Source organism: Pristis pectinata, chromosome 20 (assembly GCF_009764475.1).
Source record: "Pristis pectinata isolate sPriPec2 chromosome 20, sPriPec2.1.pri, whole genome shotgun sequence".
Classification (NCBI taxonomy): Eukaryota; Metazoa; Chordata; class Chondrichthyes; order Rhinopristiformes; family Pristidae; genus Pristis; species Pristis pectinata.
Window position 1 is genome coordinate 9,263,476 of NC_067424.1, and position 17,498 is coordinate 9,280,973.

At 44.3% G+C, this 17,498-nt stretch overlaps 1 protein-coding gene across 1 annotated transcript in view; it reads right to left on the bottom strand.

The window, feature by feature from the left end:
• ren (renin) overlaps positions 1–8,912 on the bottom strand; it is a 39,630-nt gene extending 30,718 nt beyond the window's left edge. Inside the window, exon 1 of the mRNA XM_052035085.1 lies at positions 8,850–8,912. Within this exon, the coding sequence (XP_051891045.1) occupies positions 8,850–8,912 (63 nt within the window). The remainder of the gene's footprint in view (positions 1–8,849) is intronic.
• Positions 8,913–17,498: the final 8,586 nt, after the last annotated feature.

Here is a 17,498-nt window from a genome sequence, read left to right on the forward strand (position 1 = left end):
TCTATGAAACCAAGCCTCAGGATCCAGTGGGATGGGACACGAAAGTAGACACCAGAGAAGCCACAATCCACTTTCTCTCTCCCTTCAATATCCATTGGCCACCAGTCTATGAGAGTGTGTGGCTAACATGCTCCAACCCCAGCAGTCTAATGCTTATTCTGCTTTTCCTTAAGACAGGAAGGAACCCTTCCTTCCCTTGACATGCAGACTCAAAAACCTTCACAATGTGAACAAATAAAACTGTTCCTCACCATACCACAGAACTTCAACACCTCACCCTAACACCAAAGAGGCCGATGTCCTGTATTAATGATTCCCCAAAGTTTATCCACTTCTGTCTCAACTAGCCACAACTAGTGAAATATCCTCTACTTGCCGGGATGAAGGCAGCTCCAACAATGTTTGAGACCCTTGACACCAACCAGGACGAAGTAGCCAACCCCACCCACCGTACTAAACATAATTCTCTTCACTACTGGCAATGTGGCACGGTAGTGCAGAGGTTAGTGTAACGCTATTACAGCGCAGCAATCTGGGTTCAATTCCTGCCGCTGACTGTAAGGAGTTTGTATGTTCTCCCCGTGTCTGTCCGGGTGCTCCGGTTTCCTCCCACATTCCAAAGACGTATGGGTTAGGAAGTTGTGGGCGTGCTATGTTGGCGCCGGAAGCGTGGCGACACTTGTGGGCTGCCCCCAGCACATTCTCAGTAATGCAAAAAGATGCATTTCACTGTGTGTTTCAATGAACATGTGACTAATAAATAAATATATATGTAGCATCTACAAAATACATTGCAATTACTTTCTTAGGTTATTCCGACAGCATTTCCCAAACCTGAAAAATATACAACAGCGAAGCAACACCAGATATAGGTTCCTCTCTAAGTTAAACACCATCCTGTGTAGACAAGATCAGCTGTTTAGCCACCAGCAGATAGTTCAAGAATCAGGGGTCAGTAATTGGTTTATTATTGCCACATGTACCGAGATACAGTGAAAAGCTTTTGTTAGTTGCATGCCAGCCAGACAGATCATTCCATACACAAGTATATCGAGATGGTACAAAAGAAAAACCAATAACAGAGTGGAGAATATAGTGTTACAGAGAAAGTGCAGTGCAAGTAGACTAATAAAGTACAAAGGGCCATGACGAGGTAGATAGAGAAATCAGGAGTTCTTTCCCATATAAGAGGTCCATTCAAGAGTCTTATGGAATAGTGGGCAGAGGTTATGGGGGGGGAGGTGGTGCAGGTGTTGAAGAAGAAACAGTTTTAAATCATAGAATAATTGTAATCAGGAATCAGTGGCGTAAATGGGAATTGAATAAGCGTTTGAGAGAGAATAATTTGGAGGATTATGGAGAAAGAGTCTGGGTTGGGATTGATGGGATTGCTCTACTAGGAGCCAGGAAAGGATCGATGGACCAAAAGGCCTCATTCAGTGCCACAATAACTCCACAATTGGATCTTCATCACACACAGAGAGACAATTCAAGGCTCATGGGCAGTTGGAGATGGGCAGGCACGGTAGTGTAGCGGTTAGCGTAACACTATCACAGCGCCAGTGACCCAGGTTCAATTCCCGCCGCTGTCTGTTCTCCCCGTGTCTGTGTGGGTTTCCTCCGGGTGCTCCGGTTTCCTCCCACATTCCAAAGACCTATGGGTTAGGAAGTTGTGGACATGCTATGTTGGCGCCGGAAGCGTGGCAACATTTGTGGGCTGCCCCCAGAACACTCTACACAAAAAAGATGCATTTCACTGTGTGTTTCGATGTACATGTGACTAATAAAGATATCTTATCTTAAATGCTGGCCTTGTCAGTGACGCTCAAGTGCATAAGTGAATAAACAAGCCCTGAGGGACAGAGTTTAAGCAGGACCATACTTACATCCATATAGTTGGTAAGGATCATCGGTGCTGTGCCATTATGTACACTCTGAAAGGATTTATCGTTTTCCCTGGAGATGATGGTCGGGTTCAGTCCCAACTGGCGCAGTGATTGGCGGATTGATGGCATTTTATGGAGAGGAATCCTGGGGCAAGAAGAAGGTTTAAATGGTTGAATAACAAGGTAAACTAGTGATCAAGGGAAGCAGTCTGTCAGCTACAATACCGACACAACCCATGTAGAATCTACATCAAATTGCATTTATGTAGCACCATTAATGTAGAAAACATCAAAAGGCTCTTTACAGTGGTGTAAATAGAGCATAACTAACACCATGTAATAGAACAAACAAAATGCTTGGTCAACAAGGTTGTTAAGGAGTGACTTAAAAGAGGACAGCGTTGGAGAGGCTTCAAGATTTAGGGAGAGACTTTCAGAGCTTAAAGGCTGTGGCAGCTCAAGGTCTGGGTACCAGGGAGAATGGAAGGAATCAGGGACGCTGAAGAGGCCGCAATTAGAGGAGCAGAGAGATCTCAGAGCTGGTGGAAGCAGTGACAAAGATATGAAGGGGTGCAGTAATGGAGGGAGCTGAAAATGCAATGAGGATTTTAACATCATGACGTTTTGGTCCAGGAACCAGAGGAAGTGAGTGAGCACAAGTGTGAAGTGTGAAGGGGTCTTGTTGTGAGTCAGGGCACAAGCAGCAGAGTAATGGACAAGCACAAGTCGACAGGGAATCCAGAATATGATGTGTCATTCCCATTCCTTTATAATTCCTTGGGGCTATATATAACATACATGGCTCAAAGAGCCCCATTTACAGCAAGCTTGACACTGCACTGACCTGTTGCTAATGACTAGTACTGCAAACTCTGCAGCTGAAGTTTGCAGTCCCATGTTCCTTTTGGTAGATGCACACCATGGACAACCTGAGGGGTAAAAGTTGTCAGCTCTGAACATTAAATTCCTTGCCTGGTCCATCCCTTCTTGCTGAAACCCTCAGCCACAACTTTGGGGCGGCACAGTGGGACATCTGGTAGAGCTGCTGCCTCACAGACCAGGTACAATCCTGACCTCCAGTGCTGTCCGTGCAGAGTTTGCACATTCTCCCTATGACCACATGGGTTTCCCCCATGAGCTCCGGTTTCCTTTCACATCCCAAAGATGGGCAGGTTAGTTGGTCGCTGTAAATCGCCCCTCAGTGTAGGTGGGTGGCAGAATTGTTGGGAATATGAGGAGAACAGGTGACATGGAAAATCGATGTGAGAATGGGATTGTTCTGTAAACCAGCATAGACTCAGTGGGTTGAATGGCCTACTTCTACGTCATAAGAAAATACATAATAATATGGATATGAACTTTGCTAATCCTCAGACTCCAGGTGTCACAGAGTCATTGTAATGTGAAAGGTCATGGCTGTCATGTGACAACATCGAGTACTGGTCGAAAGTAACACCACTGTCAATCAGGGTCTAGCTCCACCCAGCCATTAGCAGCACACTCTGACCATTGGTCCCCGTGCACACCTCTCATACCTGGCCACGACCCATTAGACTTCTTGAATTACTTGAGCTAGCTCCACCCAGCTCGCCAGCACAATAAAGGACGCCACATGTGTGTGGCTCTTCCTCTCTTGATTGCTGCCGGGGTCAAAACCACGTTGAGGGACCACTGCTAAGAGTGTGTGCATCCAGGGGTATAGGGGCGTTTTTAAGTAGATTCCCAGTAGCGTAGAGCCATTGCTCATCCAGAGACAGGGAGGGTTCAAGCACCGTATTGTGTTTTTCCCCGACCATTTGTAACTAGCTTACTTTGTGTGTGCACTTCACCCCCGTTGTGACTCCACTCATGTGTCGTGATTACCCGAGTGCATGTGTGTGAGTGTCCATCCGCTTCCATTCATTCTGTTCCCACATTTGTCTTTGTAAATAAATCCTTTTTAAGGTCCAAAGACTGTGTCCAGATTCCTCTGCCTTTGAGACTTGAAAGAACCTTTTTCCACAATAGTCGTACAGCATGGAAACAGGCCATTTGGCCCACCGATTCCATGCTGACCAGTGGGCGCCCATCCACATGAATCCCACCTTCCAGCACTTGGCCCACAGCCTTCTACACCTAGGCAATTCAAATGCTCATCTAGACACCTCTTAAATTCTGTCGGTATCCCTGTGTTCACCACTTTATCTAGTAAAAAGTGGCGGGTGGGTGAAAAAGTGTCTTTGCTGAACTCCTGGACATCGTCCTCCATGTTACCCAGCACCCAAATTCCTCAGTGATCCTCAATACAGGCAGGACTGCCAACTCTGCACCTTACCACATAAACCCTGCATCAAGTTGTCTTCCCCTCTCTCCATTGCTGCATCCAGAGTCATAGTTAGGCAGGACCAGATAAAACTGAGTAACGTTAACCTTATGGGTTTTTGTAACATTCAGTAGTTTTCACATTCACCATAGTGGGTTTTATTTAAATCCTAAACTTTTTTTAAAAGATTGAATTTAATTTCTCCAGCTTTCATGGTGGGATTTGAACTCACATCTCTGGATGATAATTGCAAAATGCTTCCATACCCAGGCCCTGTGATAGGTTATCCAAAAGGACATGAAAGTTACTTCAATTTACACAGTGGCTTTACTGTTAAATAACAATACTGGGAGCAAAGGAATAAGATAGATAAAACACTAAGTGATACTTTCATCATTCAGACTAGTTCTTGACTCACAGAGCAATTACCCAAATAAACATGAAGAAAGCATGTAAAACATTTGAAATGTTTTAAAACATTAGCAGAAATTGTTCAAAGATCAGAAATCCCCAGGAGTGATAAGTGGTGTGTTATTACAGCAGAGAAGTACAGATCAGTGCATTAGTACATTAGGGACTGGACTGCCCAGTTAAATGAAAGCAAAAGATATACAATCAGCAGTGATACAGGGACCCACGCGCAGAATGAATGCAAAATGCAAAGTCATTTATGATTTTCAATATTTCATTACCTGAAGGGATATATTTATATGATGTTAGTTGCATTAATATAAAGCCAATTTAAATGCAAATATGCTGTGGCAGTTGATGTACATCTGGGGGTTACATATTTAGCTATGCAATACAGATTATATTTGCACCAAGATCAATTTAAATGCTAATATGATCTGCTGGTTAATGATTATCCATGGATTAAAAAGAGTCTGATTATTTTACAGGCTATCACTCATAAGGTACCAGCAGTCAGACAATGAATATCACTAGAATCATTCAGCACCAAGGACGTCATTCTGCTCATTGTGCCTGTGTGTTGTATTGGCTACCAGCTTGGACCCATCACATCAGTCTTTCATAAGCTTAGCTAATACTTACTGCTAACCCCTCTTTTATTGATCAATCGCTCTTTATTCATCCAGGCACCCCTGGAGTCCTGTCTCAGACCAGGAGTGCATCGGTTCTAACTCCAGTGATGCCTGAAGCTTTAATGCCCCAGCTCAAGCATGATTGTTAACTGGCTGTTTGACCACAGAGTCCATCAGTCAAACTATTTCCCAGCATTCAATCAACTTTTGAAAATATAATCCTGCAATTACAGTTCAAACAGCAATGACAGTAAAACAGGAATTTGTGTTTATATAATGCTTTCAAGTTTATTGTCATAGGCATACATAGGGTATAAATGCCATGAAAATTAGCTATTTGTAGCAGCAGCACATTAAAACATGTTAACATAAATTTAAATTATACATAAATTACATGGGCACAAAAAATTAAACAACAAAATAAACATAAGGACGCTAGTGGAGGTTGAGAGAGGGATAAAGAAATATAGTTCGAGGTAGTGTTAGGGACTTTCAGGTCAGTTCAAGAACATGGTGGCAGTGGGGGAGAAGCTGTTGTTAAACCTTGAGGCGTGGGTCTTCAGGCTCCTGTACCTCCTGCCTGATGGCAGCAACAAGAAGCGGGCATGGTCTGGAAGGTGAGGGTCTCTGATGATGGAGGTCACCTTCCTGAGTCATTGCTTGTTGTAAATGTACTCAATGGTGGGGAGAGCTGTACCCGCGATGGAACTGGCTGAGTCCACTACTCTCTGTAGCCTTTTGCGGTGCTGTGCATTTCCATATTTGCCTCAGAGTGCCTTAAGAGTGTTTCCAAAAAATATTTGGCACTGACACCCAGGAGATATTAGGAACTACACCCTACCTTCCATCTGGGCATGTTGCAGCCTTTCAGGCTTAATGCTGAATTATCCAACTTCAGGTAAGTTGCTCTTTCTTTCGGATTCAGAACTGGCCACTTCTGCCAGTCATCCATCTCTGCTATTGGCTCAGTTGTTCTCTTTCTATTTATACAGCCTGACCTGCTGGGCATGTCCCACGGTCCGATTAGCAACACATAACACAGACAAGGAAGCACATACCGCCGCTTGCTGCCAAGTTAACCCATTTGGTCTCACCCCATCAGAGATATTGCCTTTAGTCTTAGCAATTCTCCCCACCTTCTTGGCCATCTTGTTTTCTCTCTTTTACAGTTCTGATGAGAGCTCTTCGACCTTAAATGTTAACTGTGTTCTCTTTCCACAGATGCTGCCTGACCTGCTGAGTGTTTACGTCATTTTATTGCAGAACAGAATATCTGGTCACTATCACATTGTTTCACATGGAAACTTGCAGTGTATAAATTGTCTGCAGTAATACAGAGCTGGTGCCTCACAGATCCAGAGACCCAGGTTCATTCTTGACCTCTGGTGCTATGCATATGAAGTTTGCATTTCTCTCTGTGACTGTGGGGGCCACGTTGGCATTTTTCTATGCACTACTTCAGATTGTGGTACCATCTTTGCACCATTCTGTTCTTTTGTGCTTGTCACTGCATTTATTGTTGTATTTATTATTAACATGTACACTGTTTGCTTTGTGAGCTTCACACAAGCAGGGAATTTCATTGGACCTTGGTATGTATGACGATAAACTGATCGGAATCTGAATAAACTAACCTTAAAGTGAATCAGAATCAGGTACTCTGGTTTCTTCCCACATTCAAAAATGTGCAGGTTGATAGATTAATTGACCACTTTAAGTTGCCCCTACAGTGAAAGATCTGAGAAAGAATTGATGGTAATGTGGTGAATAAAATGGCTTAGGGTAGGATTAGTATAAAAATGGGTGCTTGATGGCTGGCACAGACTTAGTGGGCTGAAGGGCCTCTTACTGTACTGTACCTCTATGACTGGAGATATAAGAGATTACTGATGCTGGAAGCTGGAGCAACAAACCATCTGCTGGGGGAACTCAGCGGGTCGAGAAGCAGCTGTGGGAGAAGAGGAATCCTTGACGTTTTGGATCGAGACCTTGCATCAGGTTGAAAGTGGTGAGGGAAGGTAGCAGGTATAAAGAAGAGAGCAGGAGGGCTGAAGCGGAGGCCAGTTGGTGATAGGTGGGCCGGGAAGGGTTGAAGGATGATGAGCAGCAGAAAACGGGTGTGGGAGGGGTGGAGTTGGGAGACAGAGGCAGGTGAGCGATAGGTGGAAGCAGACAAGGAAAAACAAAGGCACATAGAGTTAGCTGTGGGAGGGAGGGAGGGAGGGAGGAGCTTTTTGCTCTCTGTGACTCTATAATTTATAACAGCAAGCAAGTTCCAACAAAATATTCACTCCCTGTCAAGCACTTTGCAATGTGTTGAAAGATCCTATCATCTTTCTTTAAAATTAAAGAGCTGTTTAATCGACTGGACTGCGCAACGTTTAAGAATCTGGGCCTGGAAAATAGAGTTAGAGAACAGGAGTAGGCCCTTGAGCCCACCACATCCATGCCAACCGTTGTACTGACCTACATTAGCCCCGTTTACCCACATTTTATGTGTGGCCTTCTATGCCTTAGCAATTCTAGTGTTTGTCTCGATGCTTCTTAAATGTTGTGAGAGTGTCTGCCTCGACCACCTCCTCAGGTAACGCATTCCAGACTCCAACCACTCTGCGTGAAAAAATCCCCCTCATATCCCCTCTAAACCCTCTACCATTGCCCTTGTATCTGTGCCCTGTTGTTTCAGACACCCCCCCCCCCCCACTATGGGAAATGATTCTTACTACCTACCCTATCTATCTCCTCAAGATTTTGTAGACCTCTAGCAGGTCATCCTTGTGCCCCTGAGCAGGTGACCCTGAGGGTTATCCCTCAGCCTCCTCCGCTCCAAGGAAAACAGACTCAGCCTATCTACATAGAACAGTACAGCACAGTACAGGCCCTTCGGACCACAATGTTGTGCCGACATTTTATCCTGCTCTAAGGTCTATCTAACCCTTCCCTCCCACATAGCCCCCTATTTTTCTATCATTCATGTGTCTATCTAAGAGTCTCTTAAATGTCCCTAGTGTATCTGCCCTCACAACCTCTGCCGGCAGTGCATTCCACACACCCACCACTTTATGTGAAAAAAAAACTTACCCCTGTATCCCCCTTATACCTTCCTCCAATCACCTTAAAATTATGTTCCCTCATGTTAGCCATTGTCGCCCTGAGTAAAAGTCTCTGACTGTCCACTCGATCTATGCCTGTTATCTGGTACACCCCTATCAAGTCACCTCTTATCCTGCTTCTCTCCAAAGAAAAAAGCCCGAGCTCGCTCAACCTATCCTCATAAGGCATTCTCCTTACAAGAATAAGAATCTCCCTTTACAACCGAAATGCTCCAATCTAGGCAACATCCTGGTGAAAGTTATCGTACAGGGGGTCACACTTTTATGTGTTAATTCGGTTAAGACCCTCTTTTATCAACACATTTTGTGTCCTTAGTGCATGGGCAGCTCACTTCCATTCACTCAAACTGACTGAAGAAACCCAGATGGTTGAGGAATCCTTTGACATCTTTCAAGAGGAGCCCCCACCTTTCCTGGGCTGCAGCTGGTAATCGAAGTTATCCATCTCTCGCTGGATAGGTCCTCCTCTAACTGCTTCTCATAATGATCGCTCTCACTCCCTCACCTCAATATCCTCAGGTGCAAAGCCCAAAAACTTCCGCTGTGCATAAATGGTCCTCTTCCCCATTTCAGCTGACTTCACCCAACCAACTCCCTGCCAGAATGGTCTCTCTTTCTCCTCCCCATGGCTCCCCACCACTACGTTTCTCCCCAATCTAATCGTCAGCCCCCAACTCCCCTTACAACACACCACCCAAACTGATTTCTTCTGCTAGCTCCATTCTCCAGATTTGGTGCTATTGGTATTGGTATATTATTGTCACTTGTACTGAGGTACAGTGAAAAACTTGTCTTGCATAGCATTCATACAGATCAATTCATTACACAGTGCATTGAGGTAGTACAGAGTGCATTGAGGTAGTACAGGGTAAAAACCATAACAGAATAGAAAGTAAAGTGTCACAGCTACAGGGAAGTCCATTGCAGGTAGACAATAAGGTGCAAGGTCAAACAAGGTAGATTGTGAGGTCAAGAGTCCATCTCATCGTGTCTTATGCTACTGTGTCAGCCTTGGGTTAATTAGATCCCAGTTAGGAGGTTGTGGTTTTTTTTAATCTAGCCTGACCCTCCCATTGCACTACTCTCTCAGCGAGTCATTTTTGGAATGAAATGTTAATCCAAGGCCATAAGATCTTTCAAATTAAAAGCCCCATGGCAAAGTTTCAGAGAAGAAATTGGCATTTCTCCTTAGAGTAGTTTGATACAATTAATGGATCAACCAGCATCACTAACAGAAGTATATTATCTGGTCATTTATTTTAGTTCTACTTAGGAGACCTTGCTGTGTGCTAATGAGGTGTTGGATTTCCCACAGAGCAACAGACCACACATCAAAAAAACATCCAGTTGGCTGTAAAGTAGTTTGGGAAGGCCAGGATTGTGAATGATGCTTTATAAATGTAAACTTTTTCTGTGGCTGCGTTAACAACTAAACATTGAGTGAAGGTGGGTAGAACAGACTAGAAGGGCTGAATGGCCTATTTCTTTCCCCACATTTGTACCCAGTCAAGAGCAGCAATTCCCAGGAGAAGAGTGCTGATCTACGTGGTGAAATCTGGCATCTATTGCCTGAACTTCGACAATAGGACTGGTGTCAAGAGCACTCTGGTGTCTAAGAAGTGGGAACTTGACCCAAGTAATAAAACGTCAGTGGTATCATTAGCCAGATGGTGAAGTGAACCACATAGACATGAACAAAAATAACACTCCCAGCTTTACATGGTCTTCCAAAAATAACCAACAACAAGGAAAACCACTTCAAATTCTCCCACGCATCCAAAATGGTGTGAGAGGTCCTGGCTGTCTCATGTTTCTTTTTCAGCCACAGGTTGGTGGGAGTGGGAAAAGAGAGTTTGATAGTTCCTAGAGAGGTCACTCATCCAGTTAGTGAGGAGGTGCTGCTATTCAAAACATCTTTAATTCAATCCCTTATTAAAGACAGAAATTGGCACTCTTACCAACCCCACACTCAATAGTGCATACACTACCCATTGTAGAACACTCAGGCACCAGGATATGTCCAGGGTTCAGCTCCAATCTGGGAACTAAGGAGATGCAGGAGATCTTGGCTTCCTGCCTCCCTGCCCTGGTTCACCCTCCTAATGTTGCCCCTTCCCTGAGGAGATGCAGGAGAGCTTGGCTTCCTGCCTCCCTGCCCTGGTTCACCCTCCTAATGTTGCCCCTTCCCTGAGGAGATGCTTGCTTGCTTGCTCCTCATTCCAAAAATAAACGACAACGAGGAAAACCACTTCAAATTCTCCCAAGTTCTTGATGTATTGCATGCAGTTCTGTTCGGCCTATTACACAGGAACGATGTGGAGGCTTTGGAGAGGGTGCAGAAGAGGTTCACCGGGATGCTGCCTGGATTAGAAGGTATGAGCTATAAGGAGAGATTGCACAAACTTGGGTTGTTTTCTCTGGAGGTTCGGAGGCTGAGGGGAGACCTGACAGAAGTTTGTAAAATTATGAGAGGCACAGATAGGGTAGACAGTCAAAATCTTTCTCCCAGGGTAGAAATGTCGAATGCTAAAGGGCACGGCTTTAAGGTGAGAGGGGTAAAGTTTAAAGGGGATGTGCGGGGCAAGTTTTTTGTACTCAGAGGGTGGTGGGTGCCAGGGTGGTAGTGGAAGGTACAATAGGGGCATTCAAGAGGCTTTAAGATAGTCAGTTGAATATTCAGGGAATGGAGGGATACGGATCATGTGCAGGCAGAAGGGATTAGTTTAATTTGGCACCGTGCTCAGCGCAGACATCGTGGGCCGGAGGGCCTGTTACTGTGCTGTACTGTTCTATGTTCTATATTTCAAGTTAACTCCTTCTTCACAAAGTCTGCCTTCTATGTCATTCTGTGGTCATGGTGGGGTCATCAGGATATGTGGGACAGCCAGAGGAATAGGTCCTTTTTCAGCCAGCTGTGTAATGAGGGATTTTCCAACATTTTATTCCTGATTGGAAGCCTCTCCTGGAAACAGACCCAGGGAATTATTTCAGCCACGAATCCAGTCCCCACTTCCTACTTTGGGTACTGTCAGCTCAAATACAATAAAACATGTTCTATGTTCTGTATTCTATTCCAAAACTCCCCAGGGTGAGATCAGAAACATCAGAAATGTGCATAAACCCATTATCGTTCTTCTCTCATTTGTTTACGTTCAAGTCTGTTATTGAGCGAGTATTTTTTAATGTTTGTGTTGCTCTGACAGCCATCCAACAAGCGCTGGCCCGGTTAAACCTAGTGGGAGGGTATTTGTACAATTAGGTCGAACTTTTGTGACAATAAGATGTACTGACTGAAAATGTACCTTCACATTTCCCTTCAGTCATGCCTCAAGCAATCCCTTCTATTGGATACCTAGCCACAGTCTACTACAGCACATAAAGAGGCCACTCTGTCCATCAAACCTCCACCAATGTCTGTAGGACATCTAGTTTAATGTCAAGGAGATCAGTAATTGGTATATTATTGTCACTTGTGCCAAGATAAAGTGAAAAACTTTGTTTTGCATGCCATCCAGACAGATCATTCCAAACATAAGTACATGAGTTAGTTCAAAGGCAAAAGCAATAACAGAATGCAGAATATAGTTGTTACAGTTACAGAGGAACTGCAGTGCAAACAGGTAATAAGGTGCAAGGGACACGACGAGGTAGATTGAGAGAACAAGATCGTACAAGAGGTCCATTCAAGAATCTTATCACAGTGGGAACGAAGCTGTCCTTGAGTCTGGTGGTATATGTTCTCAAGGTTTTGTATCTTCTGCCCCACCGAAGGGGAGAGAAGAGAGAATGACCAGGGTGGGAGGGATCTTTGATTATGTTGGCTGCTTCCCAAGGCAGAGGGAAGCTCACTCCCCATCTGCTTTATCTTGTGACTATCAAATTCACTGCCCAGGAGGAAGAGGGCAGCAGGCGCTCAGGAGTACTATCATCCAAGTCACACACTGTCCTGAACTGGACACGTTGCCATTCATTTATCATCATTTGGACGTATGATCAGTAAGCTGGTGGTGTTGTGGATAGTAAGGAAGGTTGTCTATGCTACAGCAGGATATAGATCAGATGGAAAGTTGGGCAGAGTAATGGCAGATAGAATTTAATCCCGACAAGTATGAGGTGAGACATTTTGGGAAGTCAAATAGCAGGTACACATATACAGTAAATGGTAGGGCACTGAGGAATGTTGATGAACAGAGAGACTTAGGGTCACAAGTCTATAGTTCCCTGACAGTGGCCACACAGATAGATAGGGTGGTGAAGGCAGCATATGGCATGCTTGCCTTCATAGGTCAGAGCACAGGATATAAGAATTTGGGAGGTTATGTTACAACTTTACAAATCACTGGTTGGGCCACACTTGGAGTAAAGTGTGCAATTCAGGTCACCACACCATAGAAAGGATGTGATTGCACTGGACAGAGTGCAGAGGAGATTCACCAGGATCTTGCCCAGATTGGAAAACTTTAGCTATGGGGAGAGATTGGACAGGCTGGGCTTGTTTGGAGCAAAGGAGGCTGGGGGTGACCTCATACGTGTGTACATATATTTATAATGGTGGTATTATATGAGTGATCGTAAAAATCTTTCACCCATGGCAAGCGTATCAAAAACAGGAAGGCATAGGTTTAAGGAAGGAGTTTTAAAGGAGATTTAGGGGCAAATTTTTTTTCACACAGAGAGTGTTTGATATCTGGAACATGCTGCCAGAGGAGGTGGTGGGATCACTACACCTAAAAGACATTCATACAGGCACTTGGAAAGGCAAGGCATGGAAGGATATGGACCCAGTGCAGGCAAATGGGATGAATGTAAATGGGCAAAACTGTCAGCATGGATGTGATGGGCTGAAGGGCACATTTCTGTGGCTACGATCGCAGGGTCAAACTCTTGCAAGGGTAACCGAAGAGAACTTTGGTCACCGCAGAAGTTCATGGAAGCTCACCGCCACCTTCTGAAGGACAATTAGGGATGGAAAGGAGAGGGTGGTAATGCCTATATCCCCAGAATTAACATGGACTCTCTAGTTCTACGCATTTCACTGTGTGTTTCGATGTACACGTGACTAATAAATAAATATCTTATCTTATCTACTTCCCACCTCTGTAGTGTAGTGGATCCAGGGGGAATGGGAGACAGTAAAACACAGAGGGTAAAACAGTGTGGGGATTCGAAGGCTCACACAAAGTGAACAAATTCACAACAGGCAGAGACCAACTACAACCAGTTTAGCTTCCATTACATTAATTTATCCTTCCAATGTAGTCAACAAAAAAAAACAATGTAGTCAACAAATAGGTCACTATGAAGTGATCTCTTCACTTCAACAAATCCTCAGAAACTTCACTAAGTTTTTAAAAACCTTCACTTTGCAAGTCCCAATCTTTAGTTTGCTGACTCTGTATACACACAGAATCTTTTAAGTGTATTCACAGTGATTAGCAGAATACTGACTTGTTATTAAATAGCTGGAGTAATGTTAATGGTTGTATCTTAATTAATGTCACTAACGAGTTAGAACTGCTAATTGTAGTCACCAGCACAGCCTCCTACCTTATCAATGCGAATGTTGCTGAGGTGTAAAGGCCACAGAGAACCAACAGCCACTTCATTGCAAGGTTCACACTGCAGGCTTCCCTCTCCTCGTTGTTTCACTTTTCAAACTTTCCTCTGGGTAAAGTTTCTGTCTCTGGCGACTTTTATAATCCCTTGCCAATGCCTGCAGATTCACCGTTCATCTTCCCATTGGTTCTTGCTCATCCCTGCTGCCTGTTGTCCTGCCCCTATCAAACTGGACTTCAGAGGATGGATGTAAACACCCTGTGTTAAACAACTGGACTGAATGGCAAAGGACATTAAGTTCTGCGAATCATCTACTGTGCTTGAACCTAGCTTTAAATGCTGGGTCACAATTCTTTTCAAGGGAATCTTGCTCCAAAATTAATGTACCAAGGTTGATTAGGGCACCTCTGTGGAAAGTAACTCTGTGGAAAGGCAGGCACAGTAGTGTAGCGGTTAGCGTAACGCTTTGCAGCGCCAGTGACCCGGGTTCAATTCCCGCCGCTGTCTGCAAGGAGTTTGTACATTCTCACCACGTCTGGGTGTGTTTCCTCCGGGTGCTCTGGTTTCCTCCCACATTCCAAAGACAGGAAGGAAGTTGTGGGCATGCTATGTTGGCGCCCGAAGCGAGGCGACACTTGCGGGCTGCCCCCAGAATACTCTACGCAAAAGATGTATTTCACTGTGTGTTTCGATGTACGTGTGACTAATAAAGGTATCTTATATCTTATAAAGAGCAAAATTGGGTACATTAATGGTCATGTGAGTTCGACTACATCTGTTCCACATTATTGCTTCCTTCAGAGTTATCCCCAAACCCTTTCCCTGCTCATTCCACCCAAACTGCTTCTAATTTAAACACCCTCCAACAAATCCAGTAGGATCTAGGATGATATAACTTGCATTAAAGAGTATCTCTAAAAATAGAAAGTTTACCAGCTTAGAGACACAACTGCTACAATCTGGAGCAAGAAACAATGTGCTGGGGGAACTCAGCAGGTCGAGCAGCATCTGTGAGAGGAAAGGAACTGTCGACGTTTCAGGTCAAAACCCTGCATCAGGACTCCTAAACTAAGTTTACCAGCTTACCTTATGCAATGTGTGTGGAAAGAGGAAGGGCAGTGAGAACAGAAGGAGTTTACCATGAGGCATTGAACGTAAGGAAAGCAATTCAGTCGGAAGGGTAGGTTTGGAGGTTTTCACTGAGTGGTCAGGGAAGTACCAACACAGAGAGTTTGACAGAAGAATTCCAGAGAGTGGGACAGAGGTGCCGGGGTCAAAGGTTGAAGGATAAGGGTCAGGAACCAGGTCAAAGGATAAGGGACAGGAGGCTGTTGAGAAAGGCAGGGCTGCACTTGGAGATGAGGATGAGAGAAGCACAGTAATATTCTCAGAGCAGGAGCTGTTAACGGGAAGGGGACAAAGAAAGATTTGCTTTTCTGAAGCTCCTCTCATCACTGCTTGACATCCTAAAATGTTTCACCAACAAAATAGTTTTGGAGTGTGGGCATCGACACGGCAGCATATGGTGCACAAGTCACACTACGCACAGCAAGCTGCCACAAGAGCAAAGTAGCAATGGACAAACAATCTCTTTGCTATTCTCACTGATGGACAAATTTTGGACATGGAGGCATTTAACAGGGAGAAAAACAAGATGCTGGAGGAACTCAGTGGGTCAGGCAGCATCCGTGGAGGGAAATGGACAGTCAACATTTAGGATCAAGAACATCTCCCCTCTGTCTTTCAGTCCAGATGAAGGATCTTGACCCAAAACGTTGATTGTCCATTTCCTTCCACAGATGCTGACTGACCCGCTGAGTTCCTCCAGCATCTTGTTTTTTTTTGCTCCATCTTCCAGCATCTACAGTCTCTTGTGTCTCAGACATTTAACAGAATTATCCTTGTAATTCAAAAACACTTGAAAACTGTTAAACGTAAAGTAATACTGGGAAAACTGAATACGGCAAAGGTGATGGGGTCAGACAATGTTCCACCGGTAACACTGAAGACTTGTGCTGCAGAACTAGCTACACCTTTAACCAAGCAGTTCCAGGAGAGTTACAGCACTGGTTTCTACTCAACATTGTGGAAAATTGCCTTGGAATGTCTGTTCACAAAAAAAAAATCCAGGAGAAACCCAATCTGACTAATTAACACCCAATATGTCCATTCTCAGTGAAGTGACGGAAGATGGGTTGAGAGTACAATTCAGAACATGAATCCCCTCAGGGGGATATATAAACATATGAATTATGCAGCACTTGGTCATTAATAAGCTGCTCACTGATGCCCAATTTCCCCAGAACCACTCATCTCCTGATATCATAACAACCTTGATCCAAACCTAAGTTGAGACTGACTAACTTTGACTTCAAGGCAGTGTGTGGCATCAAGGAGATAGGTAAGATTAAAGTAAGTGAGAAAAACATTCAAAGGCTGGAGTCGTACCTTGCACTAAAGACGATGAATGGAGGTCAATCACATCAGCTTGGGACAGTACTGCAGCAGTTCTTCAGGGCAGTGTCCTGGGCTCAACTATCTTCAGCTGCTTCTTCTATCTTCATGCTGCTCAATGACTGCATAAGGTTCAACTTTATTTGAACTCATCAGTAAATAAAGCAACCCATGGCTGCATGCAGAAGGACCTAGACAACATTCAGGCATGTAACCTTCCCGCCCTGAGCATGTCAAACAATAGCTTGTCCCAACGAGAGAGTCTGATTAACTACCCTTGATACTTAATAGCATTGCTATCATCTTGTGCCCCTTTATCAACATCCTGGGGAATGCCATTGTCCAGAAACACTGCTGGCCCAGCCACATAAAAACCATGGCCACAGAGGCTGGATATTCACCTCTTGATGTTCCACTATCTACAAGTCACAAACCAGGAATGTGATGGAATATTCTGCACTTCCCTGCGAGTGTGTAATGTGTGTAGATCCAACAACTCTCAAGAAACTCAGTCCCATCCAGGACAAAGCCGCCTGCATGATTAGCACCCTATCCCACCATCCAAAACATGAATTCCCTCATGATCATATATAAATATATGAATATTCTTACTTAGGAGGTTGAGGATGTTCAGCTTGTCGCCAAGCTCTCTAACAAACTTTTACAGATACACTGTTGGAAGTATCCTGACTGGTTTCATCATGGTCTGGTACAGCAGTTCAAATGTGCAGGAATGTAAGAAGCTGCAGAGAGTAGTGGACTCTGCCCATTAATTCGTGGGCATATCCCTCCCCACCATTGGTAGTATCTACAGGAGGTGCTGCCTCAAGAAGGCAACATCCATCATCAAAGATGCCCACCATCCGGGCCATGCCATCTTCTCGCAGCTACCGTCGGGCAGGAGGTACAGAAGCCTGAAGTCCCACACCACCGGGTTCAAGAACAGCTACTTCCCTTCAACCATTCGTTTCTTGAACCAACCAGCAAACCCCAATCGCCACTACAGTTTAGCAACACTATGACCACTTTGTATTAAAATGGACATCGTTTTCTTTGTTCTAATTGTGTTCTTTTTTGTAAAAAATTATGCATAATTTATGTTTAATTTATGTTTTTCATCATTAAGGACCCTCACCATCCAGAA